Source organism: Panthera uncia (assembly GCF_023721935.1).
Source record: "Panthera uncia isolate 11264 chromosome A3 unlocalized genomic scaffold, Puncia_PCG_1.0 HiC_scaffold_11, whole genome shotgun sequence".
Taxonomy (NCBI): Eukaryota; Metazoa; Chordata; class Mammalia; order Carnivora; family Felidae; genus Panthera; species Panthera uncia.
The window spans coordinates 18,470,998-18,496,990 of NW_026057578.1; the positions used below are offsets into that span (position 1 = coordinate 18,470,998).

The window sequence follows — 25,993 nt, forward strand, 5'->3', positions numbered from 1 at the left end:
ATTTGGAAAACATAATACATATCTCTTAGCTTGTGTTTGGTAAACTTTGAGCTAATCTTCTCCCCAAAAGTAGCAAATATTGCTTTGCATTGCCTAGGACTGCGGCCAGGCCTAGCCAGGAGCTCCTAACCACCTGTTAAAGCCAACAAAAGAGTGAAAAGCATTTTTCATCTGTCCTTAACCCCTAATGAAAACTTAAGCTACTGTAACATTCTCTGTACCAAAGAGAATTTCCTGTGAGCAGATAATAAAGATACATTTGGAAAGATGTTAACAGAAGCCTGAGTGGTGATATTAATACTGGATGTGGGGGGAAGGCACCACGTGGGTGAGGTAGAATGGGGCAGAAAGCTTACATTTTTGTGGGTGGCTCTTTTTTGTGTGGTTAAGCAGTAAAGGTGGGAGATTGTACTGCCTCCAGGACCTGAGCAGCAACAATAAGAGTACTTGAGACAGGAACACTTCAAAGCTAGTTTTAAGACAAATCATGAAAAACAGGCGTCAGCAATAGTTAAGCTCACAGGATAGAAGACATTGGGCAGCTAAGCTCAAGGCTGATGGGAAAGAGGGAAAAATGTCTTTCCTTAATAGCAGTGGCAGCCCCGTTTCCTCCCAAGGAAGTGAATGCCACCAGGTAAGGGATTCTGCATGAAGCTTCACCCCACTGTGATTAGGGGTGGGGGGTTGTTGCACAGGCCTCAACCTCTGGAGTCTCTTCTTTCATCAGAGATCCATGTTCAGGAAACTCTGGATGGGCAGTAATCTTGTTTGTGACAGTATCACTGTCGAACAGCCGGCCTCTAAACTTGTCTGAGAAGATCCTGAGTCTCATGCTGAAGTCTTAGTACTGAGTGGAGGTCCTTGCCCGTAGACGTTATGACACTAGGAAAAAAAAAGCAACAACAACAGATGTTGAGGTCTGTGGGAAAAGGGATCCACTAATATTTTTGTAGTCAGTGATTTAGACGGTTTTCTTACAAGCATCCTGGTTGCAAAATAGCTCCTAGGTGGTGCGTGATGCTTTTTATTTTACTTTTATTTAGAGGCAACACGGATAAAGAAGACAACACTGAAGACAAGTTAGATGGCCTGCAGAAACAAATGGTGAGTCACATGTGCTGTGTTGGTCCACACAGTCCTTACTTAGTGTCGAGAGAGAAACCCCCATCTTGGCAGTGGGCTTGGGGATTTTATTATAAAAATTCTCAACATACAGACTGCATTGCACTTGCATTCTAGTGAGCTTTTGATTTTCATATAACTATAGATTTTAGATGCTTTTGTGAGATACATTACAGAGTGATCCCACATACTTTTTATCCGGTGTCCCACCAGGGGAACATCTTGTAAAACTGTAGTACAGAATCACAACCAGGGTGCTGACATTGATAGAGTCAAGATAGGACGTTTCCATGACCACAAAGGTCCATCATGTTGCCCCGTTACAGCCACATTCACTTCCCTCCTACCTTCACCTCCTCTTTAATCCATGGCAACCACTAACCTCTTCTCCATTTCTATGATTTGTCATTTTAAGATTATTACTTAAGATATATAATAAGAGGTGGGGTGCTTGGGTGTCTCAGTCAGTTAAGCATTGAACTCTTGATTTCAGCTCAGGTCATGATCTCATTGTTTGTGTGTTCGACCCCACATTGGTCTCTGTGCTGACAGTGCAGAGCCTGCTAAGGATTCTGTCTCCCTCTCTCTCTGTTCCTCCCCAACTCGCTCTCTCAAAAATAAATAAACTATTTTTTAGATAGAAGATATATAAGAATTTAAGAACATACGTTATCTTTAAAATTTTTTTTAATGTTTTTATTTATTTTTGAGAGAGAGCACAAGCAGGGGACCAGCAGAGAGAAAGGCAGACACAGGATCAGAAGCAGGCTCCAGGCTCTGAGCTGTCAGCACAGAACCCACAAACCACAAGACCATGATCTGAGCTGAAGTCGGACGCTTAACCGACTGAGCCACCCAGGCACCCCAAGAATATACATTATTAAATGGAAACATACACTATGTGACCTTTGGGGATTGGCTTTTGTCACGCAGCGTAATTCCCTGTATACGGATCCAGGTTGTTTTCTGTAACAGTAATTCCCTTTTCGTTGCTGCATAGCAGTCCTTGGTATGGATGTCCCACTTTGTTTTACCATTCATCCATGTGCAGGATATGTGCATTGTCTCCAGTTTTCGACTATTACAGATAAACGTCTGTAAACGTTTGCATACAGATGTTGTGTGACTGTACATTTCCAATTCTGTGGGATAGACGTCCAGAAGTACGATTGCTGGGTCATACGGTTGTTGCGTGTTTAGTTTTTTTTTAAAAACTGCCAAGCTGTTTCCAGAGTGGCTGTACCACTTCACATTTCCACCGGCCATGTAGGAGTGGTGCACTTCCTCATCTTTTATTAGCTTTCAGTGTTGTCACCATTTATCTTTTTATAGGTTTAATTGCTACCTGGAAGCCTCTTCGGTGAAATGTTTCTTCATGTCCTTTGCCCATTTTTTAAATGCATTGTTTGTTTCTTTGTTTTCCTGTTGGTATTTGAGAGTTCTTTATATATTCCAGATACCAGTCTTTTGTCAGACATGTGGTTGGCAAGTATTTTGTCCCACCTGTAGTTTGTCTTTTTATCTGATTCACATTGACTTCAGCAGAACAGCGGTTTTTAATTTTGATGAAGTCCAACTTAACCAGTTTTTCTTTTTATGGATCGTGTTGCCGGTTTTAAGTGTGAGAATTCTGCTTGTCTCCAGTCCTGACAGTTTTCTTCTGTGTTTTCTACTAGAAGTTTTTTAATTTAACATGTAAGTCCATGATCCATTTTAAGTTTGTTTTCATATAAATGGAGAGAATTAGATTGAGGTTCTTTTTTTAACCTGTTGCTCTCTAGTTGCTCTAAGCCTTTGGTTAAAAAGCTATCTTTTCCACATTCAATTACTTTTATACCTTTGTCAAAATATCATTTGAGCGATTGATCTATTTCTGGGTTCTCTCTTTTGTTTCATTGTTCTATTTATCTCTTCCTCTGCCAATAGCATGTAATATCAATTACTGTAGCTATAGCATAAGTTTTAAAATTGGTTAGACTGATTGCTTCCACTTCTTTTTCAAAATTGTTTTTGCTTTTCTTGTTCCTTTGCCTTTCCATATAAATTTTAGGATAATCTTATCTATAGCTATAAAGGTTCTTGCTGGGATCTTACTAGGAATCACATTAAACTCATATATCACTTTGAGGAGAATTGACCTTTACTATATTGATTTTTTTTACTCTGTTGGATCTTAACTATATATCTCCATTTATTTTGATCTATGATTTCTTTCATCACCATTTTATAGTTTTTCAGCAAACAATTTCTGTTTATAGATTTACCTCTATTTCATTTTCTTTGGCACGATTGTAAATGGTGTTACAATTATCTTCTATCCTGCAAAATTGCTTAATGCGATTATCAGTTTTAGGGGTTTTTAGGTTTCTTGAAATTCCCTATATCAGCACTCATGTCATCTGTGAATAGGGTTAGCGTTATTTCTTCTTTTCTGATCTGTCTGCCTTGTATTTCTTTTTCCTGCCGTATTGTACTGTCTGAAACTTTTGGCAATGTTGAATGAATGCTGAGAGCAGATATTCTTGCTTTGTTCCTGATGGAGAAAGACATTCAGTCTTTCATCATTAAGTATAATGTTAGTTCTAGGTTTTTGGTAGATGTTCTTTATTGAAAATGAGGCATTCCTAGTTTTCTGAGAATTTTTGTCATGAATAGATGTTGAATTTTGTCAAATGCATTTTTGCACCAATTAATATGATTGTGAGGTCTTTCTTATTTAGCCTATTAATATGTTAGATTACATTGGTTGTTCACAAATATTGTATCAGCCTTGCATCCCTGGATAATCTGGGATAAACTCCACTCGGACATGGTATATAATTCTTAATATTGAATTCTACTTGCTAATATTTTGTTAAGGCTTTTTGCATCTATATTCATGAGGGATATTGGTCTATAGTTTTCTTTCGGTACTATGTTTGTGTGCTTTTGATATCAGGGTAATAATGTTAACTTTATAAACGAATTAGGTGTTCCCTCCAACTGTTTTCTTTTTTTTTTTTTTTTTTTTTAATTTTTTTTTTTTCAACATTTTTTTTTTTTTTTTGGGTATTTTTGGGACAGAGAGAGACAGAGCATGAACGGGGGAGGGGCAGAGAGAGAGGGAGACACAGAATCGGAAACAGGCTCCAGGCTCCGAGCCATCAGCCCAGAGCCTGACGCGGGGCTCGAACTCACGGACCGCGAGATCGTGACCTGGCTGAAGTCGGACGCTTAACCGACTGCGCCACCCAGGCGCCCCTCCAACTGTTTTCTGATAGAGGTTGTTTAGAGTTGGTATTAAGTTTTTAAATATTTAGTAGAATTCTCCAGTAACTGGCCTGGAAATTCTTTTTTGAGGGAGTTTTAAAATTATGAATCCAGTTCTCTATTTTATATTGAGTAAGTTGTGATAGTTTGTGTTTTTCAAGGAACTTGGTCTGTTTCAGCTAAGTTGTCAAATTTATGTGTGTGGAGTTCTTTGTAGTATTCTCTTATCCTTTTGATAGTTGCAGAAGTATAGTGCTGTTCCCTGTTCATTCTTGATACTGGTAATGTGTGTCTTCTTTTTTTCTCTACCTGGCTTGCTTGAGATTTGTCTGCTTTATCTTCTTAAATAATCAGCTCTTTGTCTTCTGTTTTAAAAACGTCATTGATTTCAGGAGTGCCTGGGTGGCTCAGTCGGTTAAGTGTCCCGACTGTTGATTTTGGCTCCAGTTATGATCTCACAGTCATGAGATCAAGCCCTGCATTGGGTTTCGTGCTGAGTGTGGAGCCTCCTTAAGATTCTCTCCCCCTGCCCCACTCTGTCCTACTTACGTGTGCACGCTCTCTTTCTGTCTCTCTCTCAAAGATGGTAGCTAGCTAGCTAGATAATAAATTTTAAAAATTATTAAATTTCATTGATTTCTACTCCTTATTATCCCCTTCCTTCTGCTTGCCCCGGTTTTATTTTCCTTTTCTTTTTCTGTTTTTGGAGTGGAGCTTCAATTACCATTTGAGACTTCCCTGCTTGTTTAATGTATGCATTCAGTGCTATAAATTTCCCTGTCAGTATTACTTTAACTATGTCTCACAAATTTTGCTGTGTTCTATCCTCATTTTCATTCAACTTAATATATATTTTTTTTTTAATTCTATTGAGACTTCCTTTTTTTTTTTTTTTCTTCAACGTTTTTTTTAATTTATTTTTGGGACAGAGAGAGACAGAGCATGAACGGGGGAGGGGCAGAGAGAGAGGGAGACACAGAATCGGAAACAGGCTCCAGGCTCCGAGCCATCAGCCCAGAGCCTGACGCGGGGCTCGAACTCACAGACCGCGAGATCGTGACCTGGCTGAAGTCGGACGCTTAACCGACTGCGCCACCCAGGCGCCCCGAGACTTCCTTTTTGATCCACAGATCATTAGACGTTTATTACTTAGTTTCCAAGTGTTTGAAGATTTTCCTATTTTCTTTCTGTTTTTTGTTTTTTTTTCTTAAGTTTATGTATTTTGAGAGAGAGAGAAAGAGCAAGCAGGGGAGGGACAGAGAGAGTAGGAGAAAGGGAATCCGAAGCAGGCTTCGTGCTGTTAGCACAGAGCCCAGTTCTGGGCTCTAATGAACCGTGAGGTCATGACCTGAGCCAAAACCAAGAGTCGGACACTTAACTGACTGAGCCATCCAGGTGCCCCACTTTTTTTTTTAATCTTTTTTTTTTTAAGTGTGTTTTTTATTTCTAGTTTGATCCCGTTATGTTCAGAGAACAAACTATTACTTTAGTTGTTTTAAAATTGTTAAGGTTTGTTTTATGGCCCAGGATATGATCTGTCTTGGTGTATATTCCGTGGGCACTTGAAAAACAATGTGAATCGTGCTGTTATTGGGTGCAGTTATGTTGACATAATTGCAGAAATGTCGATTAGATCATGTTGGTTGATAGTGTTGTTAAGTTTTTCTGTATCTTTGGGGCGCCTGGGTGGCTCAGTTGGTTAAGCGTCTGACTTTGGCCCAGGTCATCGTCTCACAGTTTGTGAGTTTGAGCCCTGCTTTGGGCTCTGTGCTGACAGCTCGGAGCCTGGAGCCTGCTTCCGATTCTGTGTCTCCTCTCTCTCTCTGCCCCTCCCTAGCTCGCACTTGCTCTCTCTCTCTGTGTCAAAAATAAATAAACTTTAAAAAAAAGTTTTTGTATCCTTAATGATTTCCCATCTAGTTGTTTCATTAGTTGTTGAGAGAGGAGTATTGAAATCTCTAAATAATTAACAATTTGTCTATTTTTCCTTTCAGTTGTATCAGGTTTTGCTTCACATATTTTGCAGCTCTGTTGTTTGGTGCATACACATTTAGGTTTGTCTTCTTAAGTGGATTGACTGCTATCATTATGTAATGTCCATCTCTGCCTCTGATAGCTTACTCTGTTCTGAAGTGTATTTTACCTGACACTAATGTAGCTACTCCTGGTTTCCTTTAATTAATGTTTGCATCTTACAGCTTGTTCCATTTTTTTACTTTAAGCCTACTTTTATCATTATACTTGAAGTGAGTTTCCTATAGGCAGCATAGAGTTGCATCATACTTTTTCATGCATTATGCCAATCTTCTAGTCGGTGTATTCAACCATTAATATTTTTTAAAAATTTTATTAATATTTATTTATTTTTGAGAGACATGGCATGAGTGGGGGAGGGGCAGAGAGAGAGGGAAACACAGAATCTGAAGCAGGCTCCAGACTCTGAGCTGTCAGCACAGAGCCCGAGGTGGGGCTCGAACTAACGAGCTGTGAGATCATGACCTGAGCTGAAGTTGGAGACTCAGCTGACTGAACCACCCAGGCACCCCTCAGTCATTAATATTTAATGTAATTATTGGGACAGTAAGTTTTAAGTCTGATATTTTATTATTTTCTCCAAGTTTTGATTCTCTATTTTCTTTTTCCTGCTTTCCTCTGGGTTACTTGAACACTTTATGATTCCTTTTTTATTTATATTTTTAACAGCTTTTTGATGGTTCTTCTAGATATTATATATACATAATATATCACAGTCCACTGCTATCATCATTCCCCAGTTCAAGAGAAGTGTAGATACCTCACTTCCAGTTTTGTTTCTTTACCTTCCCCCTATTTACAATATATATAATGGTCTTAAATATTTCTTATACTTTACATTTAGAACCATATCAGACAATGTTATACTTTTGCCACAACTGTCAATATAATTTAGAAAATTCAAGAGGAGGAGGAGAGTCTATGGTATTTACTTGTATTTTTGTTTACTGGATTCTTTCTTCTTTCTGGTGTTCCAAGGTTTCTTCCTTCTAAAGGAAATTCCTTTAGCCATTCTTTTAGGGTAGGTCTAGTTGACGTTTCTCCTAGTTTTTCTTTGTCCGAGACTGTCTTAATCCCCCTTTCATTCCTGAAGGATATTTTCACTGGATATAGGATTCTGGGTTGACAGTTCTTTTCTTTCAGCTCTTGAAAAATGCTGTGCCACTTCTTCTGGCCTCCATGGTTTCTGATGAGAAATCCACTGTCATTCCAGTTGTTTTTCCCCATAGGTAAGGCGTCTTTTCTCTCTTGCTGCTTTCAAGATTTTTTCTTTGTCTTTAGCTTTCAGAAGTTTAACCATGATTATTTGTGTGTGTGTGGATTTCTTTGACTTCATCCTGTTTGGGATTTTTTTCAACTTCTTAAATCTGTAGGTTTAAGTCTTTTGTCAAATTTGGAGAGTTTTCAGCTATTATTTCTTTGGGTCTGTTCGTTCCCCCTTTCTCCAAGACTGATGATATGAATGTTAAAACTTTTGCTACAGTCCCATGGGCCCTTGATGCTCTGGGTTTTTTTTTGTTTTTTTAATCTGTTTTTCCCTGGTATTTACATTGGGTTCTTTCTATTTTTCCATCTTTGAGTTCATTGATTTTTTTCTCCTCCACTCTGCTCTTGAGCCTGTCCATTGAGATTGAGTTGTTTTTTATTTTGTTTTGTTTTGTTTTGAGGGCCTGCTTTTGGTTACTGTATTTTTCAGATCTAAAATTTCTTTCTGGTTTTTCTTTGGATCTTTGTTTCTTTGCTGAGACTTTGTTTTTTCATTTGTGGCAAGCATGTTCAGAACTGCTCATTGATGACTATTTAAATCCTTATGTCAAATTCTAAGATTTCTGTCATTTTGGTGGCAGCATTTATTGTCCTTTTTCATTCAGTTTGAGGTCTTCCTGGTTCTTGGTATGATAAGTGATTTTTTACCAAAGTCTGGACATTTTGGTATTATATTTTAAGACTCAGGATCTTAATTAAAACTTCTGTTTTAGCTGACTACCTCTGACACCTCTCATAGGGGAATGGGGTTGGGGGCGGGTACCACCTTGTCACTACCAGGTAAGAGTAGAAGTTCATGTTCCCAGTCTGCTCCCATTGAAACCTGAGGGTGATGTTTCTCATTATTGCTGGGCAGAGGAAGTTCTTTGCTGACACCGTGGGCAGGGATGGGGACCTCATTACTCTTTCTCAGGGATGAAAGTCCCAGATCCCTACTTGGCTTTTTGACACCACTGCAGCAGGGGCATGGAGTGCCGTCTTATAGCCTGTGAAGGGTGGAAGTCTAGATTCTCAACTTGGCCTTTGCTGGCATGGATGTGTTGAGCCAGTGTTTTGTGTTGTCAGGCTGGAGTATAGTGGATTTTGCCTCAACATTGTGTATGTTCCTAACCTGCTTTTTTCCTGGTCCCTAGCTAAGGAGAGCAGACTTTTGTTGGGGCTTTTTTTTTTTTTTTTTAATCTGCACACTTTGGCATTTCCAGGTAGTCAGCTTCTTTACTTCCAGATATAGGATATATAAGGCAAAAAAGAAAACCCATGGAGCTCACCACTGTGTCATTCCTTGGGTCCCAGAATCCTTAGTTTGTTTGCCTTGTCTTCACCTTTCAGAGTTTTCTTATGTTTGTTCATACATAACGTCCAGGGGGTTTAACTACACTTAGAGTGAGGAATAGGGAAATGTGTATTCTCCCAGAAGCACAAGTCTGCATTACGTTTTACAAATGAGTTTCTGGGGCTTTGCATAAGTAGACTGAAACCTTACCAGGGCCCCAGCCCTGGTTTGACCACACATGTTCTCTGGCTTTGAGTTGTGGAGTAAATGAATCTGGTAGAGTTTCATGGATTCTGAATCCCAGGGATGACTGTATAGTTGTCCCCATCTGAGTCCATTGCCAGGATAATCTCTCATCTTCTCATCACCACCCAAAAGTTGTCGATTCTTTTCTTTTGGTTCTAGTTGGGAGAATGTGGGATATTTACTTTGGCTTCCATCAGCTGTGATTCCTATAACAGTAACAATGACATCACTTCCCCAAAGTAGGAAATGATTATTGTTCAGAGATATGTTTCCATGTCTCCCCATGGTTTGAGAAGCAGTGGATTAAAGCAGATCAGCATGAAACTTCTGACCCTGACCTGAAGGAAGTTAGGTTCTGATGTTGACAATTAAAATCCAAGTTCTGCCATTCCAGTCCCTAGCTTATCCTGTTACCCTTTTGTCTGGAATTTGGGATGTGTTTTTCCATAGAAGCAAGTCAAGTACCAAAGAAATGAAAGTAATACCTTATGCTTGATACAAATTTACTCTTTCCAAAGCACTTTTTCTATTTGTTTCCATCAATCCTCACCTTGGCCAAGTACACTAAACACTTCCGATGTTATTGTGGACATTTAGGCCCAGGGAGTTTGAAGGATTTTGCCAAATTCTCACAGCTACCAAAGGATAGAGTTCAGACTAGACATTTTCTAGATATTCTGCTTTTATGTTCTCTAATCAAGTGTTCTTTCAGGAAAGCAGAAGGCATTTCAGCTGCACATACATGCACTTGCACTTCTGTGGAAAGACAGCCACATACCGACTGTAGGCCAGCCCAACTCTGAAAGCTGTTCAGTCATGTTTATACACTTAGCTGATCAGTCTTCAACCTTGGAGAGATCTGGGCACTGAAGGGGTTATGGCAGAATTGCAAAATAACTCAGGTTTCCTTACAGTAGGGTTAAACTCTGGAACGACATTTTATTCATTCATGTAATTAACGCCTGTATTATTTATTTTGCTTTTGAGGTTCCTAAAACCTGGGCTATAGAATATAATCAAAAGAATGGGGAGTGGCTTCTCCCAGATTTTGAGGTGGACAGATTATATACAGATTAAGCTTGACTTCTAATCCATGTGCTAAAATAACAAACGTAGAGGAACAGCCAACATCTGAACCTGGTCTGTTGCCCCACCCCTGCTTCTCTCCCATCCCAGACCTCCTGCCCCAAAGACACTGCGTGGGTGTTTCCTTCTCTCAGTTCTGTTCTCGGGCAAATTAACAGGCAGGGTTAAAGATGCCCAAAGAGCATGTCGTCCGTAACTAGGCAAATCCCTCTGAAATAAACAGATCTGGGCACAGACGGGGACGGTTAGTAGATTGGCACCATCCCAGTATTGTAAGGAACCCTAACACACGTCTGAGTGGTCTCTGAATGTTCCATCCCCTCTGCAGCCTTGCCGTCAGAGGTCATTCCAAGTAGGTTTAGGTAATTCTGGGAGTCCATAGGAAGAAGAGGGAAAGTGTGCTGTCCTCCAAGGAAGCCCATTTCATCGTAGGGTGAAACTTCCTTATACTGCCGCAGAAATCTGGCTCCCAGCTGGTTCCATGGATTCTGTTTCCTTTTCTTATGACACTGCAAAGAACAAAACTATTCTTTCTTTCCTCTCTGATGGGATTTTAAATTCTTGAGGCCAGCTAGCTACCGTAATCTCTTTAAATGTCTTTTCAGGTGAAGTATCCCTAGTTTCTCTGCCTTTCTTTACAAGTTCAGAGTTTGAGGGTGCTCCAGACTCAAACAGTAATATTTGAATGTGGACGACTTCCAAGCTAACAAAGCACGTTCCCCTTCAGTTAGGCATTATCTTTATCCCATTCTAGAGAGGAGGAAGCTGAAATATTTTTCATCACTTGCAAAAGAAAGTCCTATTGGGTGGCTCACCAATAGGTGAGCCTATTGGCTCACCTGGGTGGCTCAGTCGGTTGAGTGTCTGGCTCTTGGATTTTGGCCCACGTCATGATCCCAGGGTCATGGGATCCAGCCCTACGTTGGACTCTGCACTGACAACATGGAGCCTGCTTGGGATTCTCTCTCTCTCTCCCTCCCTCCCTCTCTTCCTCCCCTGTTCGTTCTCTCTCTCTCTCTCTCTCTCTCTCTCTCTCAAAATAAATAAATAAACATTAAAAACAAAAGTCTGGGGCGCCTGGGTGGCTCAGTCGGTTAAGCGTCCGACTTCGGCTCAGATCATGATCTCATGGTTCATGGGTTTGAGCCCTGCATCGGGCTCTGTGCTGACACTCGGAACCTGGAGCCTGCTTCAGATTCTGTGTTTCCCTCTCTCTTTGCCCTTCCCCCACTTGCACTCTCTGTTGCTCTCTCTCTCTCTCTCAAAAATAAATGTTAAAAAAATTTTTATTTGAAAGTCCTTCTGGCTAGAGGACACAAGAACAGTGTCTCCCTTACTCAGTCTTCTACATCCTGCGATCTTTCCATAATAAAACCCTTGCGTTTTATGTTAATAACATTTGGTGTCTATCTACTGTCTAACATGACATTTATGCAAAAATAGAATGGTTGGGGGCACCTGGGTGGCTTGGTCTGTTAAATGTCCGACTCTTGATTACAGCTAAGGTCATGAGATTGAGCCCTGCGTCAGGCGCTCACTCTCTCTCTCTCAAAGTAAATAAATACACATTTTTTTAAAAAAGTAGAATGCTTGATTTTTCCTATAAAATGAAAGTCACTGTGGGATCTTTTTTAATTCCTCCTTTGTATATCCTATTACCTCTCGCAGAGGGCTCTCAAGTTCTCTTGGCAAACTCCTATGTGTCCTTCAGTAGCAAGCTCAAAAGTTGCCTTGTGGGTATCTTTCCCCCTATCTGATTTGGGTCTGGCAGGGCTGGTGACTCTTGTTTTCCTGCTGTGTTTAGGAGCAGTTATCACAAAGCAGGGCCAGTATCTTTCTGCGTGTCTCATGACCACCAGACTGTGAGCTCTGGAAGGACAAGGGTTCCATCTTTTCTCCTGTTACAGCCCTTGAACCTGGCACAGCTTCTGGCACTCAAGAGCAGGGGACACTCATTTGCTCAATATAAGAAGACAGCTCCTTGCCTGTTGTGTTGGTCCTGGGGTTTTGTAAGAGCACAGAAGAAATTCCTTGGATCTGCAGGTCCCACTGATGCTTCCACCCGCACCCACATCAAGACCAAATAGGGCAGCGGCCAGGCCTGGAGGGGCCAGCCACACGCAAGGGAGACGGTGCCTTCTGTTTTCAGTAACTAGGAGTCCGTGCACGTCCCTGCCCCCAGTGCAGAGGTGACATGTCTGGACTCTTGGCTGATGGACAGTGCTTTTGATTTGGCCTACTTGCCAAATTGTCTTCTACCTGCCAGAGGCAATGTAGTACAATGGTTAGTGCTCATCCTCTAAAATCAGGATTTCTGGGCTTTAATTCCACCTTCACCACTTAACAATTATGTGTGATCTTAGATGAGATTGCCAACTGCCCCATTCCACAGTTTCCTCCTGTCTAAATGGAATAATGAATAAATGAAAATGCATAGAAAGTACTTGGTATAGTGTCTGGCAACTCACTTACCTGGGTCCCAGTAGACCTGTGTTGTTATTGCTCCTGTTACCTTAAAGCCTTCCTTACAGCACACATTTTAGCTGGAAGACAGCGATATTGATTGATTTTCTGGGAGTTGGGACTGTGTATTAGTGTTCCCATAGTCCCAGGTACCGTGTGTTAGGCATTTGCTTTGTGCCAGCATTTGGTTCATCACTTTACATAATCAACACATTTGTGCCCCACAGTCACCCTCTGAAGTATTATTATCTCCTTTTGCAAATGAAGAAATGAGCTTGCGAGATTGAGAAGTGGACTGTCAGACTGCAAATCACACGCACGCTTGAGATGGAGAAATTGCGCGTTGTAACCAGTCGGTTTCCTCTGTTTGTTGTTGTCATTTTCAGTTTCCTTTGTTTTGAGGTTCTTGTTGTCAGCACTCTCTGGGGCCCTTCATGTTGACATGACAGATTCACACCTCAAAGATGAGTCTTTCTTTCAGATGGATTCATGTGTGCAGATGTTGAGACTGAACGTTCAACTGTGCACTTCAGGTGCAGGGCTTTCCATGTGCCTCCTCTGGTCCCAGCCTGTCACTGCAGCCACACGAAACACACTCACTTTACAAGATTATGACATCTTTTCCACTTGGGCTATTGTTAAGCCAGGTCTTCTCCATTCTATCATTTCCAGAGAGAGGAAGTGCCTCTAAGATGGGGCAGGGTACACAGAAAGACACTTGTCAATACCGGAATCTTGCCTTACTTGAGAGTTTGCCTAAGGCTGTTCATGCTTCCCAACTGTGCGCCAACAGAAACTGGTAGAGGGACTGGAAGGGAGACCCAAATGTCACATGTGTCTGCCTCACCCCAAGCTGGGAGCTGCCCCTGTGGATTTGGAGTATGGTGACGCCCAAGTTAACCACCCATCCATCAGAAGGAGCATGGGAGCCTCACTCCCACATTTTACAGGCTGTAGAACGTTTCTCCGTCTGGAAGTGTCTAGGATTATAAATTTCAGCATTCGAAGGATCTTTGTGGATACTGTGAGGATACTCAAAAATGTTCTCAACGGCAAGAAAGGATATAGGACATGGCTGGTAGTTTTTTCTTTTTTAGCTACTTAAATAGTGGGAGAGGATGAGATGGCATATTTAAATGCCCCTTCAAAATGGTACAATACAGGGGCACCTGGGTGGCTCAGTTGTTTAAGGTTTCGACTCTCGATTTCGGCTCAGGTCATGATCTCTCAGTTTGTGAGATTGAGCCCCACACAGGCTCTGCGCTGACAGCATGGCGTGAAGCCTGCTTGGGATTATCTCCTTCTCTCAGAATGAATAAGTAAACATTTTATTTTTTTAATGGTATAGTAGATCAGCTTGAGGGTTCCACTCTTCACTGATACTAAATGGCAGGAAACAGTTTGGGCTGGGGAAGAGAGCTTGAACTGGTGTTCTCCAATTCTAAATATGTTTCACTTTCCAAAACAAAGTTTCAACCCAGACTCTCATTTTGCCCTTTATTTTTAGATGGTTAGAGTGGTTGGAAAGTGTAGGCAGTCATCAGACAACTGTGTTTTTTGTTTTGTTTTGCTTTTATTATTTATTTTTGAAAGAGAGGCAGAGTGTGTAGGGGGAGGACCAGAGAGAGAGGGAGACACAGAATCTAAAGCGGGGTCTAGAATCTAAATCGGTCAGCACAGAGCCCATCGCGGGGCTTGAACTCACGAACCGTGAGATTAGGACCTGAGCCGAAGTCAGATGCTCAACCGACTGAGCCACCCAGGCGCCCCCGACTACTGTGTTCTAAACCCAGCCCTGCCACTTGCTAGCCATGTGACCTTGGGCAAGTTACAGAACCTTTCTAGGGCTTGTTTCCTGCATCTGTAAAATGAGGAGAGTCATAGTCTCTACCTCGTGAAGCAGTTCCGATAACTAAATGAGATAAACCACGTAAAGGGTTTCACCCAGTGCTTAAGTAACATGTAGTTCTCAGTAATGTTAGCTATTATCACTATTTTGTAAGAGAGAAAACGTACTGCTCCTTGTTGCCTTTCTAGAATTTTCTCTTTCAGCCTCTTCCATGGTATTAGGGACCTAAGAGAATGGTGATGATTTTGACTATTGCCAGTCACAGGTGTCTCTCCATTCCTACTGAACCTAGATGATATGCTGCATGCACCCTTCCAGGAAGCGGATTGTATGTAGGCCTGGGGGCTACCTCCAGTCCGTCGCATATTCTCCTCCTTCTCCCTCTCCTCCTTCCTCCTTTTTTTCTTCTTCCTCTTCTTTTTCTTCTAACCTTCAAAGGTGTGAAAACTGTAAAAACTTGGGGCACCTGGGTGGCTCAGTCGGTTAAGCGTCGTCTGACTTTGGCTCAGGTCATGATCTTGTGGTTCGTGGGTTCAGGCCCCGCATTGTGCTCTGTGCCTGCAGCTCAGAGCCTGCAGCCTGCTTTGGATTCTGTCTCCCTCTCTCTCTGCCCCTCCCCGGCTTGCACTCTGTCTCAAAGATAAATAAACATTAAAAAAAAAAAAAAACACAAAAAAACGTAAAACCTAATCTTAGCTCAAGGGCCACACAAAAGCAGCCTGTAGACTATAGATTGCTGATCCTTACTCCCATCTGACCCTCCCTAACATGGCCAGAGTCTTGAATCTTGGGGCTATTCTCTTCATCATTCAAGTCAAAAGATGCTAATCAAAAAGACAGTAAGATTTCATGTTAAAAATGGAGTCCAGTTGAAAAATAGCACTATCTCCTCTCCCACCCCCAAACTCTCCCACACGCCTTACATGTAAAGAACTTTGAGAGTTCCCTTCCTAAGACCAAGAAAGGATTTGTAAAGGAATCCATCAGAGCCAGTTTGACAAATGCTTCACCATGAATAAGCTCTGTGCCTGTGAAATTACTCCAGATTTACTTGGAGCCTCAGTTGTGATTTCAATTTTAAATTCCTGGGGTTTTTGCGCCATCAGGTCTCATGTCTGGAGCAGTCACGTTTTAGGAAAAGAGCATCTGTTGCTGTGAAGTAAACGAACTGTAATGAACACGAGCATACTTTTTCACAGCAAAAAATGAAAACCCCAAAATGCAGGCACAACCTTTGTGAAATGACAGTATTAAATTGCAAGAGACGATGGTAAAGCAAATATTTAAATTCACAGCTAAAATAGTGCTTGTAAAATGTAATTGCCAGGGAGAGCATGCCAGCTCGTTGCTCTTTAAGCTAATTCTCTGCAGGCAGAATCATTCTACACCGTTCTAAGAAGAAATGCTTATTTTAAATAAGCTGCTTTCTGGTTCTTTTAAAACTGCACAAGTAAGCTTTATTTACCGGGGACCATTTCAGTCTTTGAGGTGTTCGTGGGCAGGAGAGGTCTCCTGCTGCCTGGGGGCTGCCTGGGCTGATTTGTCCTGGGCTGCAGCTATGCTCCATTTGTCCCTAGGAGAGTTCCAGCGATGGAGGTGATGGCATTTTTGGCGAAAAGAAGGATGACAGCCGGGCAGGTGAGACTGTGTCCTTCTGAAGGCAGAGCAAAGTAAGGTCCCAGTTTGTAGTTATCCTGGAGTTCATGTGTAATAAAAGTGCTCTTTCTAAGGAGGCTCTTTTAAAGAGCCTAGAAAGTTGGCCTTCATCAGAGTCTCCTGGAGTCACACATGGAGCTTTAATGTGGCTCTGGCAAGCTTCCCCCACCTGTCCTCAAAATTTGGAAGTGAGGTCAATGATATCTGAGGTCAGGATGGAGTCAGAGAAAGAAGAATTGTGGTTTCATTGATGTATTATTCGTTTAATTAATTTGAGGGGAGGAAAGTTAGGGAGGATTGGTTTGGTGTGGTTCATTTTTTCTGAATTCAGACCTGGAAGACTTGGTTGGAATACCCAGGTACACAAAGCCCCTAGTTCCATATGGAGAAGGCCACACAGGGCCTCCTTGTCCCCACGCCGTAGAGCAAGGCCCCCAAATTGGTCCTGCCCCCGTGCATGTGAGAGATGCTGAAGCCAGCCGCAGCCTGAAGCTGTTCCTGCCGCGGCATTGCGGGCCTTCCAGCTGTGCTTTAGCTCCTGAGCTGATAGATCAGCTTGAGTCAGCTTTGTTTTTATTGAACCCAAACGACAAAAACAGCCACCTTTGTTTTGGTTCTGTTTGTAAGTACTAATATCCTCACTGATGTTTGAAGCCCAGGATGGCTCCGACCCAGACAAATCACCCTGGCCAGTTCCGTCTGCTCTCACGGCTCGGCTCAGACGTCTGGTCACCGTGTACCAGCGCTGTAACCGCAAGGAACTCTGCCGACCGGAAGTCCTGGGACCAGGTAACCAAGGATACTGGGTCCAGGAAGAGATGTTCAGGAGAACTTCAGAAATGGATCTCATCAACAAGGAAGCTCAAAAGAGGTAAAAGCCAGTGACCAAAAGGGCATGCAGAACTGCCCACTGAGTAAAGGTAACGAGGGAGAGCTGATCGCTGGAGAACAAGTGTATTTAGTGTTCTCAGGTGAAGTTAGGTGGTCTCCAGAACTAATCCAATCCAGGCTCCAACTGCGATGGTGTGGTCATACTGACTGGAGAGTTGGTGAGATCTAGGAAACAGTTTTGTTCCCAAGTCCCAGACTTCTGTGATTTTCCAACTTGACCCCCTTCCTAAGTTGGACCCCAGTCCCTGGAAATGTGGTTTAAAATTAGCATATATCAGACCGTGTTCTTTTAGCAGCGAAGTGAATAGTGTGTGATGAAGGTGCCATGTTATAGTTACCAGTCCTTATCAAGACTTTGAAAGCAGTAAGCCCTTATAAAATGCCTGCTCAGAAGGAGGGGATAAATTATCAGGAGTTACTTGCCAATCTGAGAATTACGATTAAAATGGCTACAGAAGGCCAGCACAGTCTAGGAATGATGCCACCAGAAAAAAATGAACAAAGCTGCAGTTCTTTTAAGTCTTTCTATCCATCTTTTTTTTTCTTACGTAATTTTTTAAAAATGTTTATTCTTAGAGAGAGAGAGAGAGAGAGAGAGAGAGCGCACAAGCAGGGGAAGGGCAGAGAGAGAGGGAGACACAGAATCTGAAGCAGGCTCTGGGCTCTGAGCTGTCAGCACAGAGTCCAGTGCGGGGCTCGAACTCACGAACTGTGAAATCATGACCTGAGCCGAAGTCGGACATTTAACCAACTGAGCCACCCAGGCACCCCATCTGTCCATCCTTCTGATGTAGCATCCACTGAATTAAAAGAACACCAAAGAGAAAAAATAGCAAACTCAGTTACTTCTGTGTATACCTTCTGACTTTATGAAATTTGGTAATTCAGGGAAAATATTTCTTCCATCTTTCACAGCTCCGAAGAGAACCTGAGCCCTTCTTGCCTGCTTCTCATTCTTCCTGTGACTCCCTCACCCCACTCCTGGCCTAACTCCCTCCGGGGATGGAAAGTACTATGCCCAGGAGCCCCTCATAAAGACCCTGGGCCGGGTATAATATTCCAGCCACCTTACATCATTATCTTAACCCTGCAGGATGTAGAGACTAGAGAACCTTTGTGTCCTAGATATGGGCTACCTACCTACATAAAACTGGAAGAAAGCCTATGTGAAATAGGGGAGATGTGTGGCTGAGGGAGTCACTTCCCTTCTCTGGACCAGTTTCCTCATTTGGAAAAGCAAGGAGGTGACTTTAAGGCCCTCCAGGACTCTCTGATTCTGTGTTGCCTTACCGGGGGAAAAATAAATAAAATATTGAAGCATCTTCATCTAAAATGAAGATTTTAGAGTCTTCATCTCCAACAAGTAGAAACAAACTAGGTAATCTAAAATTAATGAATCAAGAGATAGCAAGTCTGTACATGTGACTTAGAAATGGAGAGATAAATACCATAAGAAGTTGAAAGATTTGAAAGTAGTGGTAAGGTAATAGGCTGTTTTCATTATAAGCCTCTCAGCCCAATTTAACTTAAATAAAAATAATAAAGTAGGCAAACCGCCCTCCCTGCTTTCTTGACTCTATGGGCTCTCCTAGTAGGTAGGCACTCAATAAGTAGATGTTGGCTTTTTTTTTTTAAGGGAAAACAGCTCACTCTCCCTTTCTGATTAAATCCCAAGGTGGACTAGGAGAGAGCAAGCAGACTTCTACAGAGCAGTGTCCTCCTTTGGGGTTGTTTATGATCAAGAAAAGAAAACTTTTGACTGGACGCAGTTCCGCATCATTTCCCGTTTGGACAAGAAGTCGGATGAGAGCCTGGAGCACTATTTTTATAGCTTTGTGGCCATGTGCCGGAACGTCTGTCGTCTGCCCACATGGAAAGATGGTGGTGAGCAAATTCTCTGTCTGTATATCCCCGATACACGGGAAAGGGACATGTTTATTTTCAAGGTACAGAATCACTTCAGGTAATCCTGATCATGAGAGTGGAGTCTACCCGAAGAATTCAGGTAAAGTCTAGTGGGTTTTCACAAGTTCCTGAACTGCTAATTGGGTCCACCCTCATAAAATAAAATCTCTCTCCCAAAATGATGCAGCTTCAACAAAAACTGAAATTCAGATAAACATCTCACAGAAGTATTGGGAGACTGCTGTTAATTAACCTCCAGTGGATCATTAAGTCTCATACAGATTGAATTCTCTGGTGAACTTTGCTCCGTCCTTAGATTACATCTTAGTGACTTTAACTATTTTTCCATGTGTTGAATTGTAGCTATAGAAAGGAAGTGGCTGTTTTAAACATCCCCTGCTCCAACAGGGACGCCTTCAGAGTAATTGCTTCTTGGTTAAGATTTGCAACAGCTTCTTCCTTGATGTTCCTCTTCTGCCTTTGTTTGTAGATAAACTTGGTCTGGACCACAGGACTGTATTGTAGGAAAGCTACAACAAATACAGAGCCCACCCAGTGTGCGTTCTGGGCTGACGGCAGCATGCACACACGTCCCCGCTTCTGCCCCCACGTGACACGGTTAGGGTGTTTTCATTAAAACCAAGGAGCTGGATAGACTATAGGGAGCCGGGCCTTGGACTCGACTCCTGGTTCTGCCCTGTGGAGCAAGTTAGCGTGTTTGAGCCTCCTTCCCCATCCTTTAGGCAGGGCTGACGATGCTGTAGCGTAGCATAGCCATGAGAGCCGAAGGGCACGTAAAGGACTTTGGGTACAGGGCACCGAGTACATGCTTACTGAATGAGAACCCATGTCACCTCCAGAACTGAAGTTCTCGTGTTCCTTTCACCCTTACTGGGTCTGTCCTTGTTTCATAAAAACCTTCCATTGTCGTAGCTTTTCCGTGTAGCAGGGGCACACTCACCTAGGACTGCATGCTGGGGAGCCAGCGAGTTAAACGCAGAACCAGAGATACAGGGGCTCAGGTGGGCAGCAGTTGTCCTGGGGTTGCCTTCAGTGATGGGCTCTGTGTTGGCTTTTCAGGTCCCCCAGATCCCAGCATCTATGTGGAACCCATCACGGAGGAACGGGCCGCGAGAACCCTGTACCGCATTGAGCTGCTGCGGAAGGTCCGAGAGCAAGTGCTGAGGTGTCCTCAGCTGCACGAGCGCCTCCAGCTCTGCAGGCCCAGCCTCTACCTCCCGGTCTGGTGGGAGTGTGGGAAGCACGACCGAGACCTGCTCGTCGGCACCGCCAAGCATGGGCTGAACCGCACTGACTATTACATCATGACCGACCCCCAGCTGTCCTTCCTGGATGCCTACAGAAACTACGCCCAGCATAAGAGAACGGACGCCCAGGCACCAGAAAGTCTCTGTTGCCTTTACCAGACCAACTCCAGGCTGTATGAATCTCTTACATACACTCAGATGAGCAGGACTTCAGAGCCCCTTGAAAATGAACCTGAGAATCTGGTGAAAATAGAAAGTAGAGATGATCATCTCGCTCCACCTGGGGGCAGTTTATCTGACATGACTTGTGACAACTTTATTTCTAAAGTTCAGGATGTCATTTCCATCACCCACGATGAAAGTCTGCTGCCTGAGTCCTTGGAGAGCATGATGTATGGGAAGAAGGCTCTCATTCGAGAGCCGGGCTCTCTCCAGGAGAGCCCCAGTACAAACACAGAGCCCAGAAAGGATGCTCTGGCCCTCTCGGCAAGCAAAGATGGGAACTGCCGGCCTGCTGGCCATGAGGCAGAAATACCTTCAGGGCCCTCTTTTATGAGTAGCTTAGAAGCAGGGGTAGCTCAGATGAACATCAAAAATGGAAAACATCTGTTGCTGTCTCTTTCAAGGGAAGGGGATGTCTGCAGTGAGGCAGGGCAGAGGCCTGAAAGCATTGGGCAGCTAGAAGCCAAACACTTAGCTTCCCCTTCCTTGGACCAGGGAAATGAAAGTGGGTTTGTAGATATGTGCCATCTTAGTGTCTGTGATTCCAGAAGAAGCTTGTCATCAGACCAGCAGTTAATTGATTTATTAGAAAACAAAAGTTTAGAAAGTAAATTGGTTTTGAGTCAGAACCACAGTGAAGAGGAGGAGGAAGAGGAAGAGAATGAGGAGGAGAACGTAGGTGTGACCACAGGCCTGAGGGAAAGGCCCGAGGTTTTGCATCTAGCCGAGCCCACTGCTAATATCCTAAGGGAAAAGAGCCGAGGCCTCCCTGTGGATGAGGTCAAGAGAGGAAGCCTGGAGGCCATGGGCCAGCATCCTAGACCACAGGGGGCTTTTCCTCCAGCAGCCTGTCAGTGTCACTGCAAGCACACGGAGAGGTGGGCACGTGGCCTCGAGAACGAGGAGTTTGAAGTGGACAAATCCAAGGGTTATACCCCAGACCTGTACAGAAGCAAAACAAATAGTATCACAGTGGAGGGTGAGCCCACCGCTCCTCCATCAGAACCCTTTCAGGGAAAGCACGAGCTGTCAAAAGAACCTTGGAAGGAAAATGCAGAAGGCAAAAAAGGTTTCCCTGCGTATCCAGAAGCAAGTGAGCTCAAGTCCGAAGACATGGATTTTGAGAGTAAAGATGATTACGACAGAGATGGGAACAGCCATGCTCAAGGTATAGTCTGCACGGTCTGTGGTGTTCTGGATAAGCCAGTTCTCACGTGACAGGGAGGGGGCAGGGTGGAGGGAGGGTCAGGAGATGGTGTGGCTTCTGAGAGGGACCTGCCCGCTCTCCTGTCGTTTAAGACCAAAGGTCACAGGCCTTGGTCTGAAAGTGAGACAGAGTAGCTCAACTTTGATCATTCTAGAACTGAAGATGATTATGGACAGTCGTAGCACCTTTGCTGCACCAGCCTTGTGATTTGGGCAGGGCTGTAGGCTTCTTTCTGTACAGTAGGTGCTAGATACATTGTTGGGGGAAGTTACTTGTTCTTCCGCTAAGGGACGTGCTTCAAACTGGTCAAAGTAAAAACACCTGGGAACGTCAAGAACCTGCAGTTTTGTGTAGGTGCAGTTAATTTTCAGGAACTCCACAAAAATACAAATAAATGCGACCTTTATTAAGGTGAGCAAAGATAGGACCATTTATTCATGTTATCGTCAAAACCCTTGAGTCAATGTTGGTGCATTGAATTTAAATTCATTTTAGTAAGTTAACAGGAATAAGAATACAAAATTACAAGTAACTCAACAAAAATACAAATAGATTTGGTCTTTTTAAATAAATTCTTAGATAAGGCTTCAAGTTAAGATGACTTTCTAAATGTTAAGAATCTACATGACTCAGATATTTCTGTGCTTTTGCAAAGATACATTGATTAGAGACTCTGAGCAACAAGAATTGGTTTTTACCTTTTTCACTGGTGTTTTTACTCCTTCAGACCCAAGAAGACATATTACAATGGACAAAAACAATTCTATTTATCCTTGTCATTGTCAAAAGCAACCAAAAGACAAAAAAACCCGGTTCATGCTTGGCCTAATGCCAGGTGTGGTGCTCAGAGATTGAGACAGACACAGCTTCCTCCTTCTGGGACAGTGCCCTTCTATCAAAGCAGGAAAAAGGGAGAGGAGCTCAGCTGAGCCCCCCTGCATGATCTAGCCTCCTTTTATTTGTAAGCCCCTTACCTTTGGCTTTAGTCATTGTGATTAGTGGCTCCCTTGGGACGAGTTCCAAACCCAAGCTAAACTTTACATGCTACCTGGGATAATGACAGGCCCCTGAAAGTAGCTTAGGTCGACTTGTAGCCCCAGCTGACCGGTGGGGAGCCAGTCTCTGACCTTGTGCGTCCTCAGCCTAGGCTACAAAGGATCACTGCTTTGTGACCCACATTGTGTTTTGAATCTTGTTATGGGGAAAATCACCAAACAGTCCTTGGAAATCCAGACGGTGAAATGAGTACAGGGAGTAGAAGGGTATGGTTTAGAGGAGAAACCTCTGTGCTCTGAGGCCCTTTGGTGCAGCATCAGCTTGATGAGCTTTGGTGAGTGGCACACTCACGGGCAGGCCCCCTTGCACCAGTGCTTTTAAAAATGCTTTTAAGGGGTGCCTGGGTGGCTCAGTCGGCTAAGCGTCCGACTTCGGCTCAGGTCACGATCTCGCGGTCCGTGAGTTCGAGCCCCACGTCGGGCTCTGTGCTGACAGCCTGGAGCCTGTTTCGGATTCTGTGTCTCCCTCTCTCTGACCCTCCCCCGCTCATGCTCTGTCTCTCTCTCTCTGTCTCAAAAATAAATAAACGTTAAAAAAAAAATTTTTTTTTTTTAAATGCTTTTAAATTTAAAAAAAAAAATTTTTTTAAGTGGGGGTGGGGCGCCTGGGTGGCTCAGTGGGTTGAGTGTCCGACTTCAGCTCAGGTCAAGGTCTCGTGGTTCATGGGTTCAAGCCCTGCATCAGGCTGGATACTATCAGCACAGAGCCTGCTTCAGATCTTCTGTCCACTCCCCTCCCTCACTCTCTGCCCCTCCCCTGCACACGCACTCACTCTGTTTCTCTCTCTCTCTCTCATAAATAAGTAAATAAATGCATACACACACACACACACACACACACACACACGCACACACACACACATATAACATATATGCTTTTGCAGGCCTCAGAGGGGGTCCTCCACAAATAGGAGATGTGGAACAGGTTGGGCAGTAATTGGTACAGCTGTCAGGGCCAGCCCCCAGGTCTCCTGGCTCTTTTCCACGGTTTTCTCTCGTACATCTTTTTTCTTTTTTTCTTTCTTTCTTTCTTTTTTTTTTTTTTTTCATAAAACTTAAATCCAGGCTCTCTGCTTAAAACCTTTCAGGAATGCTCCCCATTAGATCTAGAGTAAAATTTGAATTTTCTATCATGGCCTACAGGATTCAGCATCATCTAGATGATTCTACCCATCCAGCCTCATTTTTGTACTTTTCCCCTGGATGTGTCTCTTTGTTCCTCAGCACGTCCAAAAGAAGCATCCTCCTCCTCTTCTTGGGTGTTCTCTCCTTCAAGAAGCCCTCTTTACCAGCCTTACCTTCTACCAGCAGGTCCTTCCAAAGCTCTTTTTCCCTATCATAACAGCTTGCTTCTTTTTAAAACATTTGCCATGGTTTGTAATTGTAGTTATTCATTTATCATTACTATTTTCCTGTCTTTCCCCCATGAAATCATAAGAGCCTGAGGGTCAGGGCCACATCTGTCTTGCATATCCTTGAATCCAACGGCCTGGCAAGGCCCTGTTCGTGGTCAGGGGTCCCCACAGCTCCCTAGACTGGTGCACAGTCAGCAGTGAAATCTCCACCTCTGTGTTTCAGAGGATCGACATTCCTTGTCATTTCACAAGGAAAGAGGCACACAGCTTTTCCTGCCCTGGACATTTTGCTACCCTGTGTTTATTCCCTATCATTACTGGTAAGTGGATCTTTGAAGATCCATTTCACACTGATAATAAACTTTCACTACTGAAACTTGAAAGAATGAGCTGCGTTTCCATTTGTTTCCATCATGATATAAATGTTCTAGGTTCTTTGCATCATTGTTGACATGAATCAGGTCTATTTTGCCTTTGTTGTAAGTGTCAGGACCTCCCATCCTTCATTAACATCAGCGTCTTGCTGTGGACTGTGCCTTCAATGCATCAAAATATTACAATGTTCAGTTTCCTCTCGTCAGCTACTCTACATGAGCCTCTTGCTGCTCAGCCTGCTCTCATTCTTGGATACACAGGACAATCTCCTCTTTTCTTTTGTTGTTTTTGTTGGGGTGTGGATGCAGAGTTATCACATGACTTGCATGGATAGCCCTAAAGAAGGATCTGCATTTTGGTTCTTCCAGAACCTCCTGGAAAGAGAAGGCATGGTCATTAATGTTTAATTTCAAATAAGTTAGCACCGAATGAGCTAATTTTTTGAAAAGACAGATCAGGTGTCCTAATCTTTCAGATCATTACTGTCTCCCAAGTACCAAATTGATTTTTTTAAACCCTTCTTTGCAGATTACCCAGGGAAATACTCTGAAGAGGAGAGCAAGAGCTCAGCATCAGGCATTGCTGGAGACCTCGGGGATGACCTACAGGAGGCTCGGGCTCCCACCATTGCTCAACTGCTCCAGGAGAAGACCCTCTTTTCCTTCTCTGAGTGGCCAAAGGTACCTCACAGAGTGTGCGTTTTCTACCCAAAGCCTTCTCAGCTTGTAGAGTATTTCTGAATAATAAATTCAGAGAAATGTGTAATATCTTGAAAAGGTATTAGTAATGGTAACATTTGAACACTAAAGACATACACACTCGACTGATTAGACAATAATATAAAAATGTCTTCGTATTTACAGCACTATGGCTTTAATTTTCATTGTCCGGACCATAGAACTTATTTTAAGACTTGTAAAGTGAGTACATCTGAGTGTGCTCTTTTCTAATCAACTCCTTCTGCTCAGAAAACTTGACACGTGATCTCAAGGGACTTAGTGAATTTGAGTAGCTTGGTGATTACTCCTCATAGCTTTTGGTCTTTTTTATAGGATCGCGTGATAATCAACCGCCTGGATAATATCTGCCACGTGGTGTTAAAGGGGAAGTGGCCTTCCAGCCAGCAGTACGAGCCCCCGGGCACACTGCCCACCCCTGTGTTAACCAGCAGTGCTGGTTCTCGAAGCAGCATCTCGGAGCCAGAAACATCAGAACACAGCTTCAGCAGTGGTGCAGCATTGGTGGCCCAGATCCAGAAGGTGAGGCCATAGCGTGGGGCTGACTGTGCAGCAGAGAACAGGGACACATGGCTCTTCTCAGTTAAGTCATTCATTCAGCAAACACTGACTGAATGGATAGGACTTTTATTCTTTTTTTGTGCGGTCATTAGTTTAATTGAAGAATTTAGATTTTATCCTGTAGGCAGCAGGGAGCTACTGAAAGTCTTAGGGCAGGGAAATGCATGACGAGA

General features: G+C 43.2%; 1 protein-coding gene across 5 annotated transcripts in view; it reads left to right on the forward strand.

Annotated features, from left to right (window-relative positions):
* CHD6 (chromodomain helicase DNA binding protein 6) overlaps positions 1-25,993 on the forward strand; it is a 205,940-nt gene that overhangs the window by 165,810 nt on the left and 14,137 nt on the right. For all 5 annotated transcript variants that reach the window (XM_049650774.1, XM_049650776.1, XM_049650778.1 and 2 more), the window contains 7 exons: positions 1,044-1,104; positions 16,166-16,226; positions 16,899-17,115; positions 18,811-19,019; positions 20,121-21,698; positions 25,051-25,202; positions 25,575-25,781. In XM_049650774.1, coding sequence (XP_049506731.1) covers positions 1,044-1,104; positions 16,166-16,226; positions 16,899-17,115; positions 18,811-19,019; positions 20,121-21,698; positions 25,051-25,202; positions 25,575-25,781 — 2,485 coding nt within the window. The remainder of the gene's footprint in view (positions 1-1,043; positions 1,105-16,165; positions 16,227-16,898; positions 17,116-18,810; positions 19,020-20,120; positions 21,699-25,050; positions 25,203-25,574; positions 25,782-25,993) is intronic.